This window comes from Amblyomma americanum, chromosome 4 (assembly GCF_052857255.1).
Source record: "Amblyomma americanum isolate KBUSLIRL-KWMA chromosome 4, ASM5285725v1, whole genome shotgun sequence".
NCBI lineage: Eukaryota > Metazoa > Arthropoda > Arachnida > Ixodida > Ixodidae > Amblyomma > Amblyomma americanum.
The window spans coordinates 163,769,384-163,793,392 of NC_135500.1; the positions used below are offsets into that span (position 1 = coordinate 163,769,384).

A 24,009-nucleotide genomic window follows, 5' to 3' on the forward strand; every position below is an offset into this window, starting at 1 on the left:
TGCGCTTTACGGACGAAACGTCCCCAGAAAGGGCCAGTAATTCACTGCAGTGCTTCCTCGTAAGCTACTTTATTTTTTCTGCCTCTGTTCAGTTTTATTTTGACTTCTTCCTTCTGGCTTGGCCTTTGGTTTTTATTCTGATTAGCTACAGTGTTATGTGTGCTACATGTTATTTTTTGTTTTCACGGTCATTAATGCTTAGGTTCCTTCCCTCTTTTAAATAAACATTTGCTGTTCGACAGCAATGCATGTCAGGAAAGAAACCTAAAACGTATTTTAAGAATTTTTTTTTTGCCTTCGCAACCTATAATCTTCCCATATAAAGTTTCTCAAATCATGCATTAGGTCTTAATTAAGTCATCTAGTTGCGAACTTTCGCCTAATCATACAATTACGGTTATATGATTATACAATTTCCTACGCCGTGAACAACACGGCATCGACTGTAGTTGCTGGCCGCTACTCTATATCATTTAATACCGTTCGCACTTAGGAAACGTAGGCCGAATTACAGCAGAATGTTAGTGTGCATTCAATTTATCTGCTGAGTGTACTGAATATAGTCTTCAGAAAGTTCTTATTAGCAGGTAATGCATCAATGTGCGTAAGAAAGACACTTAAACTACGCTAAACCTACGCTCAGGAGCAATATGCGATAGCACTGGAAGTCCCTCCTGCGCAAATATGCCTTCTCTTTCTTAGATTCATCCATCGCGGGCAGCCCTCATACCACTACTGGCGCTGTGGTGCAGTGGTTAAGAGATGCGCCGCTGCTCCCGACGGGGCTTTCTGAACACAGCCACCTGTGGGGCTTGTGAGGTCCAGGTTGCGCTTTTCTAGCTCCTGCGAGGCTCATTTTTGCACAGGTAGTTCTTCTGGAGGCTATACCTCGACCAATAAGCTGATGTGCCGTGCCACGGTGGGCAGGTAGTAATTGCACTGAATTTATTTGAATAGATTTCATTGTCACCTCACATGATGGCAAAGTTTCCCGCAGCCAACTGGGTACGTGGGCCACCTGCTTTTTTGTGTCATGGACGTACGGACGGAGCTCGGCTTTTCTCGTGAGCGGGACCTCCAATGCTCTCGCACTGATAAGACATGGAAATGCATATTTTGCGTGTGCTTCTGTGAAGCTGCTGTTTTGTTTTTGGCGCCTAAAATGTAGCGGTACACGCAGCTCACTACGAGCAGTAACTGAATGTTCGCAACCGCTGAAGTGTTTTTTTTTTTTTCTGCGCACCAAGCTTGAAATCTTGAGGAAACAATGAGCTCTGTTGTCTACTATCGAGTGTAACGTCAACGTGAGATGCGTTGGTGAATACTCACTGCTGAGGATCTTCTACGTAGAAGCATAAACTATGAAAGAGCTGCTGAATCTGAATCAACCCCCCCCCCCCTCACCCCTTTCCTTCCCGTGAGCCAGAAATTTGGCCTTAAAGGGCTGCAAACGAAAAATTTTTGGGTCTCCTATTTTTTTTTTTTTTTGCCTTCACTGAGGCCTACAAGCCTAATATGAAAATTAACTAAAAGCAATTGGTGCTCTGCGTTAGTGGTTAATCGCAAACTACGTACTTTGTACCGGCACTTTCGGTCTCGGGTGGCGCCAGCGCTGAATTGCACATTGACGTCATGGGCGACTGGCTAACCTGGACTACCACTTTACAGATAACTTCGGCGTTGCCGGGAAGCACTGGCTATTCCTGTAAGCAACCACAGGGTCGTCACAATAACTGGGGCAAGCGCTCCTTGATGTCTCCGATTCACGTAGAAATGCCAGGCGGCTCCTCGGACCACATTCAGTCATGTTAAATATTTTTCACTCAAAGGCTACGACTTGCACTTGCTAGAAGGCATCTCCTTACGCCCATGAAACAAATCAAATGAGTTGTTTGGGTTCGAAAGTTTGTATCTGTACCCATTTAAAAGGAGCCACACGAACCTTCCTTATGACCAGGAACAATGTTGAAAAATGCATGGTTTCTTCCTAAAAAAATGTTTCTTACTACAGTTACCCGAAGTCTTCTCCTGATATCAAGCCAGTTACTCATTACAACTGACTGAAAGAGCCGAGGTACTGTCCTCTGTTGACAGCCAAGGCTTGAGTTTATTTCCGCTATTGCGCTGAGAGTGCAATAAAACGCACTGATTTCCGGCTTTTCCTCATGTTTTATCGACGTCGCCTAATGCACTGAAAGGTGTCAAGTATACCTTCTTCATGGATCTCTTTCTTCCGATACGTGCCGGCGCAATCGCTTTGCTGCTGCAAAGACTCTTATTTTTCCTGACGTCTGGTTAACTTTGTTGAATCCTGACGACTCTAATACTAATGACACTAACGAACACTAACTACCACGTGAAGCTAAGGTTACCTCTCTTGTTTGGGTTATAAAAAACTTATGATTTTTATTTTGGGTTCATCGATACAGAGTAGTTAATAAATAAAAGAACACATTGAAAGCAATAAAAGCGAGAATTTATCGGTCCATTTTGAGATCGCTGAACTTCAAATGCACTTCTTAAGAGAAGGCTGTGCTGTTCAATATACCTTCTCGTATTTCGTTCCGGAGAGATTGGTACAAATTTTGTAGATGTATGAATTGGCTGCATCCGTCTGTTGAGTTTTTTTTTTTTTTTGCATGCATCAAACTTGAGCTCTTAGCAGGTGCGTTCTACCAAGAGCACCGGAAAACTGGGATCGAAACTGTCTTTCACCACCAAGAAGAAGCTGTAAAGCACAATTTTTTCTTTTCCTGCCTTTTCAGAATTCGTATAGGATACGTATTTAGTCAAATACAGCGGTCTTAATTCTTCTTTAGAACATTGTATTCAATATGCATTTTGTGAAAAACAGAAGCGCGCATTTTTTGCGTCATACTTCATCGGCTTCCTGCACGGGGAACACGTGGACACAGCAAGCGAAGTTGACTCGGTCTCGACGGTCCAGTCGTCTTGGCAAAGAGCATCTCATAGTACGGAGTGCGCACTGAGCTCTCAAAAAGGATCAAAGAGGTTTCGCTCGACTTTCCGCCATGAAATGCGCTGAATATGGAGAATTTGAGCGCGGAGCCATTTGTTCAGTTTCTCAGAATATTGACGCATAGCATCAGTGTTTCTAGGGGCATAAAATACATGCACGTCAAAAGGCAGAATTTCCTGTGCACGTGAAAGGCACTTCGTCGCATCGTTAAAAGTCAAGCACGGCGCACAGCAGAAACTAAAAGCCAGGGATCTTTTTGCAAAGTCTTCTCGTCGAAAAATTACGAAACGTTGTTCTACTCAATTGCTTTGTCGACCTTTTGAACATTGTTGAAATCCGTGGAACTCTGAAGGGCGCCGAACATGTATTTCAAATAGGCTTGCTTGAAGAACTGCCCCTTGCACCACTGAAGTCTTTTGACTCCTAATGTCAGCCCAAGGCACGTGCAAAAAAAGTAGTTACAATTTCTTAATTTCAATAAAGAAAAGAAGAAACTGGAGGTAGTGCCAGACGGCTGCTTGATGTGATAGAAATGTTCGAAATGGACCATAGGGATATTTTTAAAAGAAAGCAAATTGACGATCAAGATGTCACTGCAGGAATATTAACTTAAAAGGAATAACTGCACTGTTTCAGTGGCGATCCACTTTCAAGTGGTATTTTTAGGAGTCATGCACTTTGTTGCAATCTTTCGGTCAAACATAAAAACAAATTGGGGCTATGCTGTTGAAGATCGTTCCTAATGTTGCCTTGCTTCATACAAGCTACAGAAATATTTTAAGAGGGTTACCTGCAGAGCGTGGTACTAATAAATCTTCAAGTAGATTGAAATTAACATGCCAAGTGGCCATAAAAGAAATCGAGTCCGTAAAACATTGAAATAGAAAGTCAGTTTAATTCGTCGTTTCATTTGGTAGTACAGGAGTCTCATATATTGTTGGGCAGCTGTAATACATGCTACTCATTATTACGACCCATACGCCGGCATAATAAACATATAAATTCAACTTCATGGAAGCAGGCATCCGAATAAAGGTTGTAGTTTTGATATTTGAGGGAAGATTTATTTATGTATATAGTGGAAACTAATAGGTTCCCCCTAACCTCATAACACGAAGGTGCATTCTGAAAAGGAGGTTGTCGGCGGGGTGCTTGCGGACGCCTTGGGCAATAGTGCCGCGCCATAGGTGAGGTGTGCAGAGTGTCTGAGGTGTTAACTGAGAAGTGAAGCCGTTACTTTGCCTTTCGAGCGATGATATCTAGAGCCGAGCGCGAGAGACTGCCACTGGACCTTTTTCAGGTAATCCCAGAGCACTTTGCGGGTATACGCAGTGCAGATTGGCAAAACAGTGAACGAGGTACGAGCCTACGGGCAAAACGCCAAGAAATTAAGTCTTTCGCGTAGCTTTAGGCCCAGAAAGTAGTGTTCGCGACAGAGTTATTCAAATGGAATCGCCGTACGTACTGCATACAACGAGGCTATCTGTTTTTCTGCCAGGGAAGTCGTGTATGCTACCGATGAACCCAAACGAATCACCATGAATCCCTGTCGCCGGCATCAGCAAAATGCGCTAAATTTTCTTCTTCGCGAGAATACTAAGGTGGATAAGGTGCAAGATAGAAGAATGTAAAAAAATAAATAATTTTTGAGGATAGTTAACCAAAACGGAGTTGCTGGTAGAAGTGATAACTGCGATACAAGCAAATTTATTCTCACAGCCGCTTCGTTCTGGCTGCTGCCCGGTGCGGCTCGTCTGGCATCAGCTAGCACTGCTGCCGAGGGCGTAAGGCAAATAGAATATGCCTCTATATTAATATGAGATAGTGTTAACAACAGTAAAGCGGTGAACTGAGTAGCTCATTTATTACAGTACTAGCAAGTTCCGAAGCGCTGTCCGTAGCGTCTTCGCCGCGAAACAAACTAAGCCTAGCGACGACCAGGGCAGTCAGGGAGCAGCGAAGTCCGTTGCCTCCACGGCGCGCTGTCGGGCGGCACCGATGGGGAAAGGTCGGCTCTTTAGCTGACATGCTTTATCGCATGCTTTATCGTGGTTTGAGTATACCAGCCATGCTTTCTGATCTTCTTTTTGTCTTTTCTGGTGCGAACTTAAAGTACACCGACCCAAGAAATCACTCAGACATCTCTGAGCGTTTACTAGAATCACAATACCGGCTGTTGGCTGCGGGCGGAGCCTCGCTGACAAGCGATCTTGGAGGCACTTTTGACTACAAATAAGTTAGTCGTCGGTGCATCGATGAGCGCATGCTTAGCCGGACTAAGCTTGGAAGGTTGCAAAAAAGCGGTGGCATTCTGTGCGTACACGCGATTCCCATTAGCCCTTCTGCGTCCACTGTTTGCGCTGAAGTGCCTGAAAATGGTCTATTAAACACTAGGATCAAGAGGCCATGGCAGTGGTCAAAAGCCGTAATGGCCAATCGACCCATAAACACATGAAGCTGAGCCCTAACGTGGTAGACTCCGCGGCTAAACCGAGCACAGTCTTGAGCCTCTTGCCGAATTATTCGCGTCGAGGCGCAGGGTTAAACATCGTAAATTTTTTAGCTTTAAAGAAACCCCCCATATTTCATCGACCCCCGATATTTCATCGCAACTATTTTATTCTTTCGCATTAGCGGGGAGACTCTATTTTAGATGCTCGTTTTAATGGGGCAATTTCAGGTACGAACATTTCTGTGCTCGGGCACCAAACCCCACACGGGAGAGCGTAGACGTTTATGAATTTAGGCGGTAAATGCAATTCTCGTTTAGTTCGTTTTAAAAATGAGTCGCTTACTCTAGTAACGCTTGAGAATAAAAAAAAACAGTTTAGAGCAGTTTAGAATCAAAGCCCTGTTTCCTTTTGGCCAGCATATTAGGTGCCACCAACCTGGTTATTGTTGTTGGCCTGTGTACAGGCCAGCTATAACAGCGACCTGAGGAATTAGATGCTTTGCTATTGGCCCTAGAGAGGGGATACGGGCGCCAGCTAGAATAAAACACGCTCAATGGTCTCAGAGTAACGACACTTCCTTCCTTCTCCGTGTATTCCCGCACTCATCTCTCGGCTCCTCTCAGGCGCCGACGATGGCGGCACCTAGGCTGGGTACAGCTAGCAGACGCTCCTAACGCTCTCCCTTTGAAGGGTCAGGGCTCGGGCTAGTGGGTAATCAGCATGAGGATTCATAGCGCGTGTGTTGTGTCCTGTGTATTCTGTGCGCTATGAATCCTCATGCTCTCCCTTTGGCGCACAGCATATCGACCACGAACCCAAAAGAAATCTTTTGTTGCATTTTCTCCCTTCGCTTCGGTAGAAATGATGTCATGGCATACGATACTGAATTATTAATTACTACAATAGCGGCCTCAACCCACTTTTCATTGCTTTGTCGAAGCCTTTTGCACTGCGATCGTTTCGATTTCAGTGTACAAGGTAGAAGTGGCGTGCGCCATCAAGCTCACGACGCTACACCGGATATCCTCGGAGTGCTATTTTTTCGAGCGGCGCCCTTTGTCCAATATCACTTGGAAATTTAAAGCCGCCAAAAAAGTAGAACGACGTACGCTCTGGATATTTAGCCTTTAGCTTTGATAGATACAGGTATGCCGGTCTGGGTTTTATACGAACCGATGGCGATCTGACGCTTGCATAATAGATTCAGGGTTCAAGCTTACTTGCCTAATTGAGCGAAAACGCGTATTTGTGCGTGCTGGCGCGCGCGCACGCGCGTGCACGTGCGCGTGTGTGTGTGTGTGTGTGTGTGTGTGTGTGTGTGTGTGTGTGTGTGTGTGTGTGTGTGTGTGTGTGTGTGTGTGTGTGTGTGTGTGTGTGTGTGTGTGTGTGTGTGTGTGTGTGTGTGTGTGTGTGTGTGTGTGTGTGTGTGTGTGTGTGTGTGTGTGTGTGTGTGTGTGTGTGTGTGTGTGTGTGTGTGTGTGTGTGTGTGTGTGTGTGTGTGTGTGTGTGTGTGTGTGTGTGTGTGTGTGTGTGTGTGTGTGTGTGTGTGTGTGTGTGTGTGTGTGTGTGTGTGTGTGTGTGTGTGTGTGTGTGTGTGTGTGTGTGTGTGTGTGTGTGTGTGTGTGTGTGTGTGTGTGTGTGTGTGTGTGTGTGTGTGTGTGTGTGTGTGTGTGTGTGTGTGTGTGTGTGTGTGTGTGTGTGTGTGTGTGTGTGTGTGTGTGTGTGTGTGTGTGTGTGTGTGTGCGTGCGTGCGTGCGTGCGTGCGTGCGTGCGTGCGTGCGTGCGTGCGTGCGTTAACACTCGATTGTACCCATAGGAGATGGCGCTCGCATGCAACCTGACAGGTGGCGCTTAAATTAATGACTGGGCGCGCGAGATTGCTCGGGAAAAGCTGGATCACGCACCTGGATGCAAGCTAAATGCACCACTGAGCCAGGAGTGGTATGAAGACTCCCAGGGATCTCTGAATGTTGAGTAGAGAAAGACAAATTCTGCTTATATGGTCGTCAGCCCACTAAAGCTATCGCGTCATGCCCTTAAGACAGAGCGAGGGACGCTGCACGGCGGCGACTGCCTTCACGAAGTTAGCGCGCAGATCAGAAGGGGAGCGGTGGCGTTGCGGCAGCAGCTACGCAGAGCCATGCATACGTAGAATTGCCAGCTGCGTGGCATCGGGTTACATCACGTTGCAGCGCGAGGCGACTGCGTTTACAAAGTTAGCGGGAGGGCGGGCTTACGCCTTGTCACACCTAAGCGCTCTTAAGAGTCTCTGTCTACTTTTTTTCATTCTTGTATTCAAGACATTCCGTTGGAAAAATGCCTTAGACGTAGGCCCTCGTCGGGGCGCGCGAGCGCATAACTGTAGGCACAAATAAAGTTTGCTCCAATCCAATCCAATTAGGAAACTCTACAAGAGGCAATAAACATGCCTGACGGAGCCGCGATCCCCATGCCTGCTTCGGACACGCAACCACGTAATCCAAAAGAATAATGCGGTAATAGAAGCACAATAACGCGACATGGTAAGTTAGGACAAAACACGAATGAGTACTGAAGCTTCAAAAAAGTAGGTTTGGTAAGTAGTTCGAGAACGTTTGGATGAGCTGTCATCCGAGTACACACTTTACAATATTCAGAATGAAGATGAAGACCCGGAGTGGAAACAGATACCAGATAAATCAGCTGAGCACAAGATTTACTTTTTAATTAGGAAAAAGCCCTTGTCTCTTTTTGTCTGATTTGCTGCGCCGAGGTGGCAGTAACGAGAGTTACAGATATTTCATGATAATCGTTCTGGATATCTGGTATCAGAAATCTTAGTTTTTGATCGCCATATATTGTGTATGAATGCGGCCTTGGTATTAAATAACTCTCCTTTTACCGCACCTATGCACGTTACAAAAGTTCCAAGCTGCCAGTTTTGCTCGCGTATACGGTGGCCGCAACGACGTCCTTGAACCGAATGTGTTTAAAGGAGGTCCCAACCTGCATTTCGCATCATAATGCACTCAGATATGGAGTATTCAAGAAATCGTTTGCCGATGCTGTGCCTAGGCAGAGTAACGGCCGAATTTAGTAACAACCCCGCCAGAACAAATGCGCTCAACATCGAAGCTATAGGCCTGCATCGCGAATAGCATGAACAACGCAGACTCAAACAACGAGAACCGCCGCTTTAGTCTCGAGTTCATTAGCGAAGGAATCCAACTGCAGAATAAATACGTCCAGCAATGCGAGTAATATCAAAGTTACACCTGCCAGACGGGAGCGTCAATGGCGAGACTCCAACAAGACAAAGTGCAACTTTCAAGCCAAGTTCACGAGCGAGTCCAACTACAACCAAGCCAATATGTCCGGCAATGTTCGCCATATCAAAACTAGACCCTCAAAGCCAGAAGTATGAAAGGTGGGGCTCAGAAAACACTTATCGAGGCTTTCGTAGCCGGCGAGGGAAAGAGTCTAACTGCAGGCATGACGAACGTCATTACTGCGAAGAAAGATTACAGCCCCTCGCTCTTCGCACTAGATGTTAAAAGGAAAACAAGACTGACTTCTGAGAACGGCCAATTTCCTAAAAAGGTCCGAATCCAGCGTTTTACCAAAGTTTGCCTGGCCGATCCTGCGCACCCAAATTTTCGGTGAATCACGCAGTTTTAGACAGATAGCGAGAAGTCTTTTCCCATTGCCTCCTCAGTTGTTTCACGTAAAAGCACCACAGAAGCTCAGAATCTCCGCGACACTTAAGCACCGTCAACTCTGGCGAGACGCTTCCCGCCAAAACTATAACTATGTCGCACAAGAACAAAACCCAAAAACAGCGCCGGCGACTGCTGCCGAGCAAAAACGAGTGACCACGTGACCACGGCGCCTCAGCCAATGCTAGGCTCGATCCTACCGCGCCGCGCAACGAGAGGGAGTAAGCTGGAAAGCTCGAAGGAAGTATTTACTTTGGTTCATTAAGAGGCTTTAAACTTGGCTGCATTCAATCCATTCAATCCATGTTGTGTGACGCCGAAAGAAAAGGTGTATTTATGGCCATTGAGTTAGGTACCACGAATAATACGTGGCAGAATGACTCCGCCCCTTTTATTGCCTTTCTTTTGTTTAATTCAATTCATAGGTAACCTATAATGTGCTGCACACTTTTAGCGCTCTGGTCTGCTTCAAAGTCTGCTCTGTATTCGGCACTGCTCGACACTCAGTTACTACAGGGTGCCCTGCTCGTCGTTTTCCTGCTTAATATTCTAACGGATATATGATTAGAATGCTAGCTCAGTAGAGGTCAACTTTAAACCTATTGATGTGTGAGGGATCAAGTAGAAAGTGAAAGCATGAGAGCAGCCCAGGTACATTTTCTGTGTGCTTTATATCTGGAACTCGAGCTCTTGGATGATACGATGCTCTTTTTGGGTTTCAAAAGATCTTCGCGAAGTACACTTTACAGCATACGAGAAACTTCGCCTTTAAAACGCCTGCGCTTCAGCGCCTCATTGAATGATTTTAGTTCGAGACACTCACTACTTCTCAAAGAAAGTCTTGCCGGTCGTACGCAAAGTGGCATAGCATACTCTGATCTGCGTCTTCATTTGCCTTCTATAATTCGATCCGAGGAAACTGCATTCGCGTCTTGTTTCAACCATCAGAAGCTGGCCATTTTGTCCGGAAGGCTTGCCATTTTTGTACGGATGCCCCAGGCGAACCTGTTCCAATGCGCATAGGAAACCATCCAACATAAAACAAAAGTCTCCACTTCAGATTCATTAGCATTATACAGTTCAGCCCACTTGAAGCTGAAAGCAGGCTCTGAGAATAGTACATTATTGCATGTCAAACAGTTGTCGGCTGTCTTTTAGCAAAAGCCTCTACGAAGTTTCGGGAGATGGCAGGTAGTTGTTTTGATTCCTTTAGTACATAAATTATAAAGTAATGATAGAGAAAATTTATTGCCATCAAACAAATTTAGCTATTGTACCCACAATTAAAAGGCAAAAATATTTAGCACAGTTAAAATTTGAAGAAAAAAAATCAGTATTTTATGAATTAACATCAGCGGACGCATTTCGTCCATTTTGCGCAGCATTTGTGAGTTGTATGCGAAACTTACATGAAGTCTCGAACCAACCTGAAGGCCCAAGAAGCAGTAAACAGGTTCTCCATCAAAGGCCTACCATATTTATCACAGAAGTAATCACAAAATGATTGACGAGGAGTTGTTGAAGTTTGCCTTGACGTTGCACATGCACTCCCAATTTTTCTTGACGTAGCTTCACCACAGTGACATGAACCTTTCTCATCGCAATTCACTGGCGGCTGACAACTTATCGACTTGAAATTGTGTTCGCAAGCTCTGTGTAGTATTAAGCATATGACGTGCAAACGATATGTCACTAATTGGCGACACTGAGCACTAATTTTTTCAGTGACCAAAATCACCTAAAGAATTTTTTCATTCTGATAGCGTGCTTAACTTGAGCAATTCTGTCGAGGATATCGATGACATATCGCATTAATATCTCGTAGCCGGTGGTTCTGTTGCTTAATAGGGAAGCAATTTAAAGTGCTATATAAAAAATATCCTTTCCCAAACGGCAATCGTACGCGCCAGATTTCACACTTGGTGTAAGCGTGAAATTGCCGATCTGAATATTACTCCTGTGCTAGTTCAAACAGTTTGCGGAAATAGCTATTCCTTTTCCGATAAGCAATGCTAAATCTTCATATCGTCCTCTCGCTTCACTATCAATAATGTGAAACCCTAGAAATTGCGACCACGCATAGCATTTCCGTATCTTAGATGATTTCCTCCCTCATTTCATCCTTCCAATGCTTTCACAATTTTCCAGAGCCAGGAAAACTTAAGCACAAAAAAACGAAATTTAGCCCAGCAACGTGGTGTCTCTCGTTAAGATGTAATGAATGCCCTGAGTGCGCAACTCAACGAGGACAAGAAAAAACGCGCGCTGCTACTACACGGCGAGGAGGGCGCTATTTGAACCCCCCCCCCTTCCTCTTTTACCCTCGGGCTGGAACAGCATCAGTGGCGGCGAGCCTTTTATCCCGCACGCGCTCCGGTCTCAATCCTCATCAAATCCTGCCCATTTATAACGGAGAACCTTCCTCCGGGCGTCGTCGGTAGCGGCGGTTTTCCGGTTTCAACGGTGCGGAGTGCGCGCATTCCTTCCGCTTTTCTGGGCGCGCTAATAGAAGTCCGAGTCCGAAGTGGAGAGAGCTCTCTTCACTTCGCACGAGGCTCGTCTTCAAGTTAGCTTTCCCTCTCTTTCACTTCAACTCCTTTGTAGCAGCGTCGCGAGTGTATCTCGAGGCGCTGGATCAATCTGTTTTTATCGAAATGGCCGGTAAGAAAAAAAAAATATGTACCACAGAGAAGTAAAAACTGGAGTCCCGGTTACTCGAATCATCAAAGAAGAGTTTCATCTTAGGGTGGAGGTTGTGGAATTTCTGTGTGCTTTTCACTGTCGTCGGATGCGAGGCAGCTTTTGAAATTGGGTTTTTCCATGCTATCAGTGGCCTTCAGGGCTTCGATACAGGTCGCGTCCAAATGTGCGGCAAAAATAATTTCACCTCTTCGCTTTCCCGAAGAAGAGGCGAGATCTCGAAGTGAAGTCTCGTTGCTCAATTCCTATGAGAGACGATCTTTCCGTCTCATACTGTAGCCTGAAGGGTACACTTTAGTTTTCGCTCGATAAAGAGCATTTGATTGGACTACTCCTTTGATCATTTTAGGTATGGATTCTTTTCGCGGTCAGGCAACCACGCTGAACAACGATCATTCGGTAGCATAAAATAAACATAAAGGACCACAGTTCAAAACAAAAGAGACGCTGTGTCACATGTCGAATTAGGAATGAAGTTATTGCACACCTCGCTTCACAGTGGTTCGCGACGCCTCTTAGTCAGGAGTATGATACCTAAGATGTCATTCAATTGCGAGGCTATTGCGAAAATAGGGTGCCGCAAAAACACAATTTTCCCCATGGTTTTTGAAGCGGGTTAGGAGTGGACGTGCTGGCCGACAGTCTCATTTTACTTTCTTTGTAATAGTGCTGCTCTAGCGTCTTCCTTCGTGGCCGGCGATACGACTAAGACAGATTATTAAATTCTCGTCCCATCCTTTATAAGCAAACGTGACGGAGCAAACTTTACGAATCCCCAAAAAGAGAATAAAAAGTAAGAAATAGACGTGCCATGTATAGGAGGCGCACTGGACACCCCGCAGTGGCTGAAAAAGAGTAAAAACGTTTTGTGCGCAGCTGGCCGCGCCAGTGCAGCTCTCACGCTTCCACTGGCCTTTGGAAGGAAAATTAATGAATAAGAATTCGTGGCGAAGGGAGCAGAAGTAGGAAAGAATATCAAAAATAAAGGACGAAATGGTGCACGATCTCATCACAGTTTCCCTTACTCTCGTTTTGTTTTTCTGAAATGAGATTGCCGCAGCCCGAACGCGCGAGAACAAAGAAGGTTTCATTAGAGTTCGCTTCCTTCGCATTTTCTTCTCCGGGAAAGAAACGTAATATAAGCAAAAGTGGGGGGGGGGGGGGGGGAGAGAGAATATAAATCAACGTAAAGGAAACGGGCTAAAGCAACGAAAACAAGCCTCCTGCTTTCGCCCCTCTGCCCTTTTACTCCTTGCTTTACCCTCCGCCATTTCTCTCTGATTACTGTCCCTACACTTTTCATCTTCAGCTTTCTATCGTTCTTCGCGCTCTGCTTTGGTTTCTATATTTTTAAAGCTGCGTGTAGCGTGTTGCACAATTCCCCCGAGGCACAGGGCCTGGAGGGCTCGGCGGCGGTCCTCTCTTCCTAACGGTGTTGCCACCTCCGCTGTCAGCATCCATCAGGAGGAAAGCAGAGAGCCGGCCATCCTTTCTCTCCCGCACCTCCTCCTCCCCCTCCGCTCCTGAGTGAGTGACCGCTGCGTCAGAGGCGCGCCGAAGATGCGCCTCTTCGGCCGACGCTGGCTCTGCTGATGCATGCGCTGACTTCCATGCAGCTCCTCCGCCGCTCGATCTGGCATCTCCTCTTGCGGCACAGCCATCTCCTCCCATTTCCCTTCTTCCCCTTTCTGCCGGCACTCGACAACAGCGGCGGCGACCCGTTGTTTTGTGCGTGTGTCCGTGACTGTTGCTCGGTTCAGGTCCGCTGGGAGAAATCCGAGGCTCCGCATTTCGCCACTTCCATCGGACGCGCCCGCCGGTCCCCAGAAGCAGCAGCCGCAGTGCCTTTGTGCTCCACGTCGCCACGGGCGGCCGGTAATCCGCGACGCTTTGTTCGAGGCCGCTGTTTTTCCACTGTCTCCACGTTTCATCTGACCTCCTCCTCCTCCTCCTCTCGTCCTTCATTCTTTGTCCTTTTTCATTTCTCTCTACGTGCCTTCGCTTGACACTGCCCTCCTCCTTTCTCGCACCCCCCCCCCCCCCCCCCCCCCCTTGCGGTAACAGGCAAGAAGAGACACGGCGCCAGTTTGCGTCGGTCACCCGCGGTGTTTGCGCTGTCCACGGCCCGTCGGGGGCGTAATCATGTCTAAAGCACCCTAAATCTTGACAGCTCTTTCCGCCCATTTCTTCCTCTTTTTGTTCCAGTCCTGTTTTGCCGACTCGTTATCCATTTGGTCGGCGCGGTCTTTGCTTTCCGTTGATAACTCGATGGACGGCCACGTTTTCCGGCGAGTCTTACCGGGCTTTTATTTGAGACAGCGGTCTTAGCACGCGAAAGCCTCGAGTGAAAGCATATAATCATCCCCGGCCGCACTCTTATTACATTCTGTCTGATTCACTGGTTCGTGGTCGGTGTTGAGTTCTTGTACAGTGTATTTGGTAGCCTTAACAGGGTGGTTCATTACTCCTAATAGTCACGAAACTGTCGTCAAAGTTTGGTTTGGGGAATAAAGCGATCGCTAGGGGTGCTACCATTGATAGGGGCAGGGGCCCATAGACCGCGCCCGTAGGGTAAGTTGTGGTTGCACTAGCAAAACTTGGTTCCACAGCGGTCTTTTTATTATTTGCTGCGAAATTGAACGAAGGTCCTGTATCCTCTACAGTTCTTTAAGCCTAGCTCGCTTAATGCTTGTATATGAAGAAACAGCGTTATTGGTAGTGCCGGGTCTGGATATTTACCTGCGATCATCTGGTTGCTATTTTAAGACTTCTCGGGCTCAATTAGACATTAAAACTTTGCTTAAACGTGCGCAGTGTTCATTAACCTACTATATGCAAGCCCCCTCAACGCAGTTGACGAGAACGCAAAGGTCGCTTTAGCACAAGTGACTATTTCTGCTGCGCCTTCGTCGCTCGCCTCGTTTCATCGTACAGGACTGCAAGTTTTTTCACTACGTTGCGTTATACTGAGGCACGTTGCGCGCTATCCGGGGTAGGATTTTAATGGAGGGTTCAATGCATGGCTAGGCGCCTGCAACGGTAGCTGGCGAACGCGCCAAAATGTCGCGCCGGCCACGGCTGTGTGCCGCAGCGCGTAGCCCACCTTTCAGAAGCAGAGAGTGCTCGATTTCGCTAGTAATATTTGCGGCACTTTCACTTGTGCATATTTTGAGGTCCTAAGTTGTGCATTTTGGCGGACGCGGCTATGTAGTTTTAAGAGGAGCGTTTCGCTATTTGTAAGGAGACAATGCTACTCCATGGCGCCAATAATTGCCCCTATCTCGATCGAATGACGCGGTTATGAATTCCCACGTGTTTGAAGTACGTATTGCAGCACTGCCCCGCGGTATTCATTACTACGGTAAAGCAAATTATTTTCGCAATTTACCAGTTGCTGCCTTCCGAAGTGTACATGCGAAAATATCAACAAGCGTGTTTCTTATAGAGAATGAACACTTTATTCACATATACTACGAAAATCACAAAAAGAAGCGCCAACATAGCAGCTTTCACTGGCTAAACATTTTTCCTCCAATGTTTGGGCATTTTGCAACTACGGTCGTGAAGCTGCGATTTCGGTGCTGCTTGTCATTGCGCGCGTTTTATAGTTTTGCTTCTATAGCCCGAACCGGAATGAGTACTTTTTACAGGATCTCCCAAAATAATGGCGGCTGATTTAGCTTAGTCAAACCAAACGCGAATTAGGTGCGCTAGCACTTCGGTTTTCACTTAGTTTTCGGCTGAGGCTCGGTTTCTAAAATGGAGCATGCTTCACAGAAAGATTCGCGAAATCGGACTTAAGCTCAGACTCGAGGATATGACGTAATAGCGTGAATGGGTTAATGGCCATGTATACGGAATTGGTCACTCTTCTCTTTGCATTCATAGATGGTGGGGATTCCTCATACCACTCCTGGCGCAGTGGTGCAGTGGTTAGGTAGGGTGCCTAAATGCCAGCGCTGCCGCTCCACGGGTGGAGACGCCGCCATATTGAATCACAACTGGCCTCTCCCATGTACTGCGAAATGCTCGACTGGTAGCCCAGTGTATCTCTCGCTGCAAAAGGCCGTTCAAGTTAAAGCTCTTTGAAGCGCGCCGAGAGCATGAACGGCGCCGTTACAAACGCTAGCGCCGCTGATCCCGTGTGATTCAATATGGCGGCGCCACTGAAGTTGTCTCCACCCCGGCGGTGCTGGCATTGAGGCACTCTAGCGGTAAGGCGGTGCGCCACTGCCCTGCGGTGAAAGGTACTCTCAGCGGTGGGGCTTCTCAGACGGAGGCTGCTCTTCCCAAGGAACCTCAAGGCCACAGAGAACGGCTTCGGACAGGCAAACATCGGCTAAATCTGAGATTGGCGGTTTTGCTGCTAGCACCCTAGAAGATGAAACGGCTTCATTCCGTTTGGTGCCATCTTTTAGCATTCTCCAAGCTATCACTCTTTGTCATTAGCGAGCGATCTGTGGTGACACTGAGTCTCCCCCCTCCATTACTTCCTTGCAGTTAGGGCACGGGCTATTCGAAATGTCCACTAATGTTCGCTTCTGATGCGATACGGTGCCGCCTTGTTAATGGTCTAGAACGTGGTTTGGGTTTCGTTAAATATCGTGGGGGCCCCTAGAACATCCTAGGAACAGCGTCAGGCTTCAGCTTGTACGAGCGCGTCGTGCCGAACGATGTCAATGAGATTGAAATGTTTCTCACAAACACTCACGTACGGCGATTGGAAAGAGAAGCCACCAACTTTTTTTCTCGGGAGTGCGCGCCAGACGGAAAACGAAAAAGGTACACCTTTTCGTCGCGAGTCCTGTAGCCGTAGCGGCAACCCGTCATACAAGGTGAAGGCACCGATCACAGACAGCGGTCGCTTGTTCACAACAACACAGGTATTCACACACTGGCACACAGTGATGGATAAACTGCCAGAACAAGAAAACAATAAATCGCGAAGCTTCCATTTCCATGCTGTTAGTCCGACGGCCTCCGGCTTCCATGCTCGCCAAAACATGGATATATGCATGGAAAATGGGAGCGTTCCCTTCGAAGCGGGGTCGTGGCAGTCGCCACCGTGCACGGCTTTTTTTCTTTGTTTCTTTCACGGTGTTATCGGTGTAACAAATCGGTGTGTAAATTCACCATTTTATTTAGATGCAATTTTGAATCCTGTGCATGTCGCCTTTCGTCACCTCTCTGCTTTTGAGCCACAAATATTCCAATAGCTTTTTGCTAGCTTCTACCGCAGATTCGGTAACATGACAATTGTTTTCCCTAAACCTGTGGGCCTCAAGGACGATGGCTACGCTACATCGACATGCGGACGGATACGGCCACATTCTGGTATAATACTTTCAACTCTTTAGGCAGATTTACCACGCACACTCATTATGCCATCTTGTTGGTTAATTTTTTTTGTAGCTTCGCCTTTTAAGACACCGTGATCTACCTTCGAAGAGTAGGGCACTGCCTCTTGCGTCATCATAGATGAATTCTATCCTTATTTGCTTTTTACAATTTTTATACATTTTTACAGTCAGCTTTTTTTGAATTGGGTCAATCCACATTCCACGTCCGGTGTTTTTTACCTGTCGCTTAAAGCTCTATTTCTTCCTTCTTAATTCCATCATACTAACTGGTTAATTTTCTTCTTATTAGCGACAATATGAGTCAATGCTCTTTCTGTTTAAGTATTTAAACGCCTTAGCTGCCCACCTGTTCGTCAGATTTCCTGAGGCATTCTTCGCATAATATTTTTATTTGGGTTTCGCGTGCTTGGAACGATGCCCAGCTCATCCCTCCTTGTACTGCTTTGTGTTTGGCCGTGGGCACCTAATCCTAATCTTCCAACAACTCTCTGATTTATTTCTAGTTCCGACTGAACTTCTGCCATCAGGCGCAAAACCGCAATCGCAAAAGTAAGCCGGGGCACCATTATTTGCTTCCAAAACCGTTTCAGTACTTCAGACTGGTTGTTCCCCCCCCCCCAATGCCCTATGTTTAATCATCGCGGCATGTCTTCGCCATTTTGCCCTAACATTCTGTTGATGCTTTTCCGTGTATCTCTGTCCTTCGTTTGCCCATAACAAGAGATATTTATGCTCTGCTAGTCTGAGTGTTTCATGGCATTGTATTTTAGCCACATGATCAATGGAATCGTAGAAAATAATCAGATCTGACTTAATGTCACTAATAGTGAAGCCTTGAGCGCCTCTTTTTTCTCCTCAAGAGTTAAATAGCGTCTGCAAATATTCTTGGCTACCAGCTAACTGTTCAAAATCGACGACATACATTAAGCCACGCAGCTCCAGCTGTACGACCTTCCGCCTTACCTGTATCAAACATGGCACTTAGATTACTTGCTTGCAGCTTTTTTTCATATTTATCATATAAAGCATGGACTACAGCGAGTATAGAGGACAGCCCTGGCTTAACCTGTAGTGTACCTCGACAGTTGTACTTTTTATTAATTCCTAAGCAATTTAAACGTTTTTGTCTCGGTATATTTACGTTAGGAAATAATTTATCTCATGACCCACACCTTATATTTCGGTGTCTTCCGCAGGAGTTTCCTATTCACTTTGTCGTACTCACGACTTATGTCCAAGAAGGCTAAATACAGAGGTCTTTTTTCCATCCTAGACACTTCTATGCATTCAGTGAGCACGATCAGGCTATCATCTAAACGCCTACCGCTTCTACCGTCAGTGCTGCCGTGCGGCCGTTTTACGCTGGGCGCCAAGCTCTCCCATAGAGTTACGAAGAAGGTTCATGACCATAAAGCGGTATAGAAGGATTCTGGCTGTACTTCAAGCAGCGATGGTTCTCCGGTTGATCCTCTGATGCCTATTTACTCTCTGATTTCAATTTTTACAGCGTGTATCTGTTGCAGAGCTGTTTAGCCAAATGGACGTCACGTGGTCTGTCATCCTCGGAGCATCCACGTGATGCACCTCGTCCTCCCCATGCGCGCCCTCTCCCGTGTATTAAAGGCAACCAGGTGGCACCGACTCGAACAGCCGCTCCTTGCCGCAGCTGGCACTGCGCATTTCTTCGCAGTGGATTAGCTGTGCGGTGGCGCTGTACGCTCATCCTTAACTTGTATTCACGGGAAACAACTAGTGGAGCTTGTTACGGCGAGTTTGGTTGGTGACCCTAGCACATTCTGAGCCGCAATCCGCGGCCGCTTACAAATTTATTCGTGACTTGAAGCGAAAGCATCAGTGGTGACAAAACCCGGCCTTGCCTGAAGCCGAGGTCGAGCGTGATAGATATCGCGGCCTTGCCGAGGACCGGCGTCAGCTACTCGCTAAATTATTTGTCTCAAGCCAAAAGCTTAAGCGTCGCTGTCTTATTTTTCATTGACTTTTGGGCTTCTCTCCTGGCACCGGAGAAGTTTCTGTGGTTGGAGTTGCTGCCAGATTAACAGGACTCTTACAATCAGTACATCAGGTGTCACTCCCAAAGGATGAAAAACAGTTTGAATTTTCCTGCTTTATCCGGATCACATATAACTACTCCCGGTATTTTCTAAAAATGAATCAACGCTATATGAGAAGCTGACTAAGTGCTGTGCAGGATTTTCTTCAATTTGCAAGCTAATGTTTGCAAATGACGTTAACAAAAAATGCCACTCTTTCATTTCTTCGTTTGCAAGAAAACACTGATGAATAACAGACCCATCGATTTCGCAACACACACAACGCTGCTGCCTTCATCCATGCCTGCATTTCTTAAACGTTCCATAAATTCGCCTTTAAGCGTTCAGTCGTTTATCTCCGAGCACTAAGTTCGCAATTCGAGTTTCTATATCTGACGTTCTTCGGCGGCACTATTTTCTCATTACGGAGCTTAAACAACCCTGCAACAAGTAAGCACTCCAAGACGAGTACAGACAAAGCAAACAGGGCAACCAAACAAACGTTCCTCATGCGGTCGAGGCGCTGGGGGTTGTAATGAAGGCACGACTGATTAAAGACTGGCGTCCAGCGCAGGACCTGAGCAGTAGCCTCTTGTCACTGCAAGCCGCTGTAGTGTGATCGCGCCCGCGCGCACACATGTGCTATATTTGTAAACACAAAAGCGGTACAGCTCACTGGGAGCAAACAAAACGAAGATGGTCACCAAAAGAAAGCGACGAGCTCGCCTGTCTGCTTAGCCCGACTGGAAGACGCTCGTGGCGACGGCAAGTATAGTGCGCTCCCGGTTCCGTGCGCACTTCATAAATATTTCCTTTCTACGCGAGTCGAGCAGGCCGCTATCACCGCGTTAGAGCCGGTAATCGGCCAGGAGATCCCACCCGCTTGTTCTAGTTTAATCGACCGGGGCCTAATGACCGGCTGCTGTTTAATGCTTTCTTAATGACAAGAGCCAACTGGTCCCCGATATTTCTTCCCCGAGGCGCGCACGCGCGCGCGAGCTCCCGGCAGTTCCTGAACTTGGGGTGATTAGCAGGCACGGTGTCGTTATGCAGATACCTCTCCTTTCCTCCTCCTCGCCTCGTCTTCCTCCCCCTCCCCCTCTGCTCCTCAACGTCGTGGTCGTCGGTCCCCGTTCATTCTACGCTGTAGCGTGACGGCGAAGAGAAATCGTACTGCGTGCCAGGCTGTGCGCGCTTAAGCACCACACCTAGAGTCGAAGACGTCGAGCTGCTCTAGATGGGAGTACTCGCGAAGCAATTTTTTTTTACCTTTTACATTGTTAACGCCACTCTGTTGATGGTTTCTTCATAGCTCGACTTCTCTACACGCCACCCCTCTTCCACCACCTGCAGTCTTCGTTGCCTGAAAGAAGTTCTCGTGAGTTTACTTTTGTCAGCCCCTGCTGACTCTAACCAAATGTGCGTCGATTTGTGCGTTGTTCGTTTGGTACGAGGGTGCCGTTTTCTGGTTTGTTGGGTTCTGCGAGCGCGCCACTGGCGTATAGACAACGATGCCTTGATGACCTCCTAAACTGATACATTCACGCGATGGAGCGGCGCAAAGTTAGTTCGTTCATCAACGATAATTACGGGCCTACCGTATGTGATTAAATGACCCGAACGGAATTAGCACCAGCGCGCGAGAGCGTTTCTTCACAGCGTTCGATAATTCGCTAGCACGTTATTATCGAATGCGACACTCAGTGAGTAACGGGAGTCTTAATTTGATTCTCGTCGCATTTAAAATTTTGTACATTAGTTGGCGTTAAAAAAAAAGACATTAGCCTTTTAGTTTTTGAGCACATGCATATATTTTGCACGTATACCTAAGAAACTTGAAGAGAAAATTGAAGGACTGGTACCTTTCAAATTAGGCGTACTTCTTTTTTGGAGGTACTGTGTTATCGTTGAAGGTGTTTACTGCTCTGCAAGATACTAAAAACAATCATTACAGAGTAACGGAAGACTAATTAGTAGGAAACACTTCTGCATAGATGTGATGTAAAATTCATACTGTTATTAGAGTAAATTATTCACAACTAATCAAAGCAGCACATTTTTACGTATATAAAGACGAGTAACAAGCTAGCTCTGTTCAGATGGCCAACTTTTTGCTGGTTTCAAATATGCTTAAAGAGCATCAGTTCTACGTACTTGCTTTGTATGTCACAATCTTGTTTAGAATTTCAACTAAGAGTAAAGAATAAGTAAAGAATGCATTGAAGGGAAATCTCTTTTGAACTCATGTGCAGTCAGGATCCAGAACGCCGCTACCTTTTCTGTGTTCAGGCTTGTTCGGAGCAGTGCTGCCCACGAAGTAGATTGTACTTCTTATAGTCTTCTCAGTTATATTCTCATTAATTTATGGCCTGCAGCTTCATGTTGTATTGTTAAAATCAACTCACAGGCTGTAGGAGAACAGCACTTTTTTCTGGAAGGCTAAGAACGAAAGAATTTGAGATTAGAGCTCGATCCCGTCACTATTACCTCTAAATCTTGAGTTACGCAGAACGCAGGTGCAGGCTTGCCACAAAATCTTCAAGCATACGAACAGATGGTCAGAACGAAACACTTACTGATGAATTCTAATGCCTTCTTCGAGAAGGATGCATGGTATCGGGTAGCCACAGCTATGTTTGCTTGAGCCGCGGCTGGTTAATATTTCCTTACTTGGTATTCACAACATGAAAGCGCAATTGAAAAGAAGATGCAGCCCATACCTGCGCGGACCTTGACGTCCCTGCTGACGATGGTGCCAATGCCGTTGGTTGCTGAGCAGCGGTAGGTGGCGTGGTGTACCTCGGCGGAGTACTCACGCTCGGCGAACGCGCGGAACACGAGAGAACCGTCCGGCAGCACACGGCGTAATCCGTTCAGCGTGACGTCGCTACCGACCACAGCGCCGCTGGTCCCTGCGGTGGCTGCGGTGGCGCCGTTCTGAGTGTCTAAGACGTGGCCCTGGTGCGTATGCCACGTGACCATGGGACGCGGGGAACCGGAAACCGAGCAGGGGATGTGCGCCCCCGTCGCGTTGCTGAACACCACGCGGTTGGGAGGCTCTGCCAGGAACACCGGCCGTGCCAGCTCTGGTGGAAAGAGAAACAAAGAATACATAGCCTCGTTAGGACCCGAGGAGCGCAAATAAAATGCATCAAAATCATCGAAAGAAATACAAAATTCAAGTTTCCAAATGCTTCAGTGGTGGCGGCGTGAGGCTTCATCGTAGTGCACATGATTACTACTCCTATTTCAACGAGGATTATATCTATATATACACCCTCTTCTGTTTCTCCCAGTTGAACGCAGCTGACTAGTGCTTAATTATGGTTAGCAACCCCGTTTTTTTCATCTCCACACTCTCTCCCTCTCGGTGAGTAGGGGTCGTACAAGAAGTTGTTTCTGATTCCAGCGAGAGCGACAATCCCTTGTTTTTGAGCCCGGGAGTTGGAGCTTCACGGTTTTTTACCCAGTGTTTTAAAAAGAACTTCAAATTTTTGGCAAGCTCACGGAGTTTGCGTCCAGTTAACATTGCTAGAAGCATCGGCATGGTGTTCGTACTGCCAGCAGTGCAGAGCTAGACTCCGGATGGCCATCGCCTGCTCCCTAGTTCATCAACCCAGGCTTTACGAGCACCATAGATCGCGATGCTTTGCAAAACATCTCTTTTATGCTTGATTGAGTTAGGAGAGCTTTTAGCGTCCGACTACATATAACTAGTCTGTGAAGAGTAGCTAACAACGAATGTTTATGAACCTTTGATAAAACTGTCATTACTTTGGGGGGGGGGGGGATTATTTAAGCGACGGTATTGGTTTCATGCGTGAGGTTCATCGCTGCTTTGGCTTTCTTATATGCTGCTATCATTTTTTGTCATATTCGAGATTTTGCATGACTTAAGCTGTAAAACGTCAAGCGCAGTGTCTTTTATCGATAAATATATCATGGCTGCCTTTCACCAATCGGAATGTGTCGATGTTGGGCTGGATAATAATAATAATAATAATAATAATAATAATAATAATAATAATAATAATAATAATAATAATAATAATAATAATAATAATAATAATAATAATAATAATAATAATAATAATAATAATAATAATAATAATTGATTTTTGGAGAAAGAAAATGGTGCAGTATTTGTCTCATATATCGGCGGACACCTGAACCGCGCCGTAAGGAAAGGGATAAACGAGGGAGTGAAACAAGGAATGAAGAAAGAGGTGCCGTAGTGGAGGGCTCCGGAAAAATTTCGACCACCTGGGGATCTCTAACGTGCACTGACATCGCACAGCACTCGGGCGTCTTAGCGTTTTTCCTCCATAAAAACGCTGCCGCCGCGGTCGAGTTCGAACCCGGGAACTCCGGGTCAGCAGCCGAGCGCAGTAACCACTGAGCCACCGCGGCGGGTATTTGGGCTGGATGTATTCTTCGTTTTCGCTCATTTACTATTTTTGCTCCAACCCATTTATTGTGCTGTTCCAGGGTGTTCTTCGTTTTCGCTCGGTTTCTATTTTTGCTCCAAGCCATTTTTCGTACAGTTCGAGGGTATCTTCATTTCTGTTTGTTTCTCTAAAATTCCGCCGAGCGTTGCGCTGAAACTTAGGCTCAAGAATGTAAGCATGAATTCAAGGAACAGACCTCGGCAACAATTTCTGATGAAGTGCAGGCATGGACAACCTAACCTAAAACGTCTAACGACGACCGAAAGCTGCACGGGGTTCCATGCAGCCAAGAACACACAAGTATGAACCAACAAACGAAACA

The 24,009-nt window shown here is 46.5% G+C and overlaps 1 protein-coding gene across 1 annotated transcript in view; it reads right to left on the bottom strand.

Annotated features, from left to right (window-relative positions):
- The window catches only part of LOC144128611 (cell adhesion molecule Dscam1-like), a 396,470-nt gene that overhangs the window by 218,899 nt on the left and 153,562 nt on the right, over positions 1 to 24,009 (bottom strand). Inside the window, exon 2 of the mRNA XM_077662146.1 lies at positions 21,960 to 22,325. Coding sequence (XP_077518272.1) covers positions 21,960 to 22,325 — 366 coding nt within the window. The remainder of the gene's footprint in view (positions 1 to 21,959; positions 22,326 to 24,009) is intronic.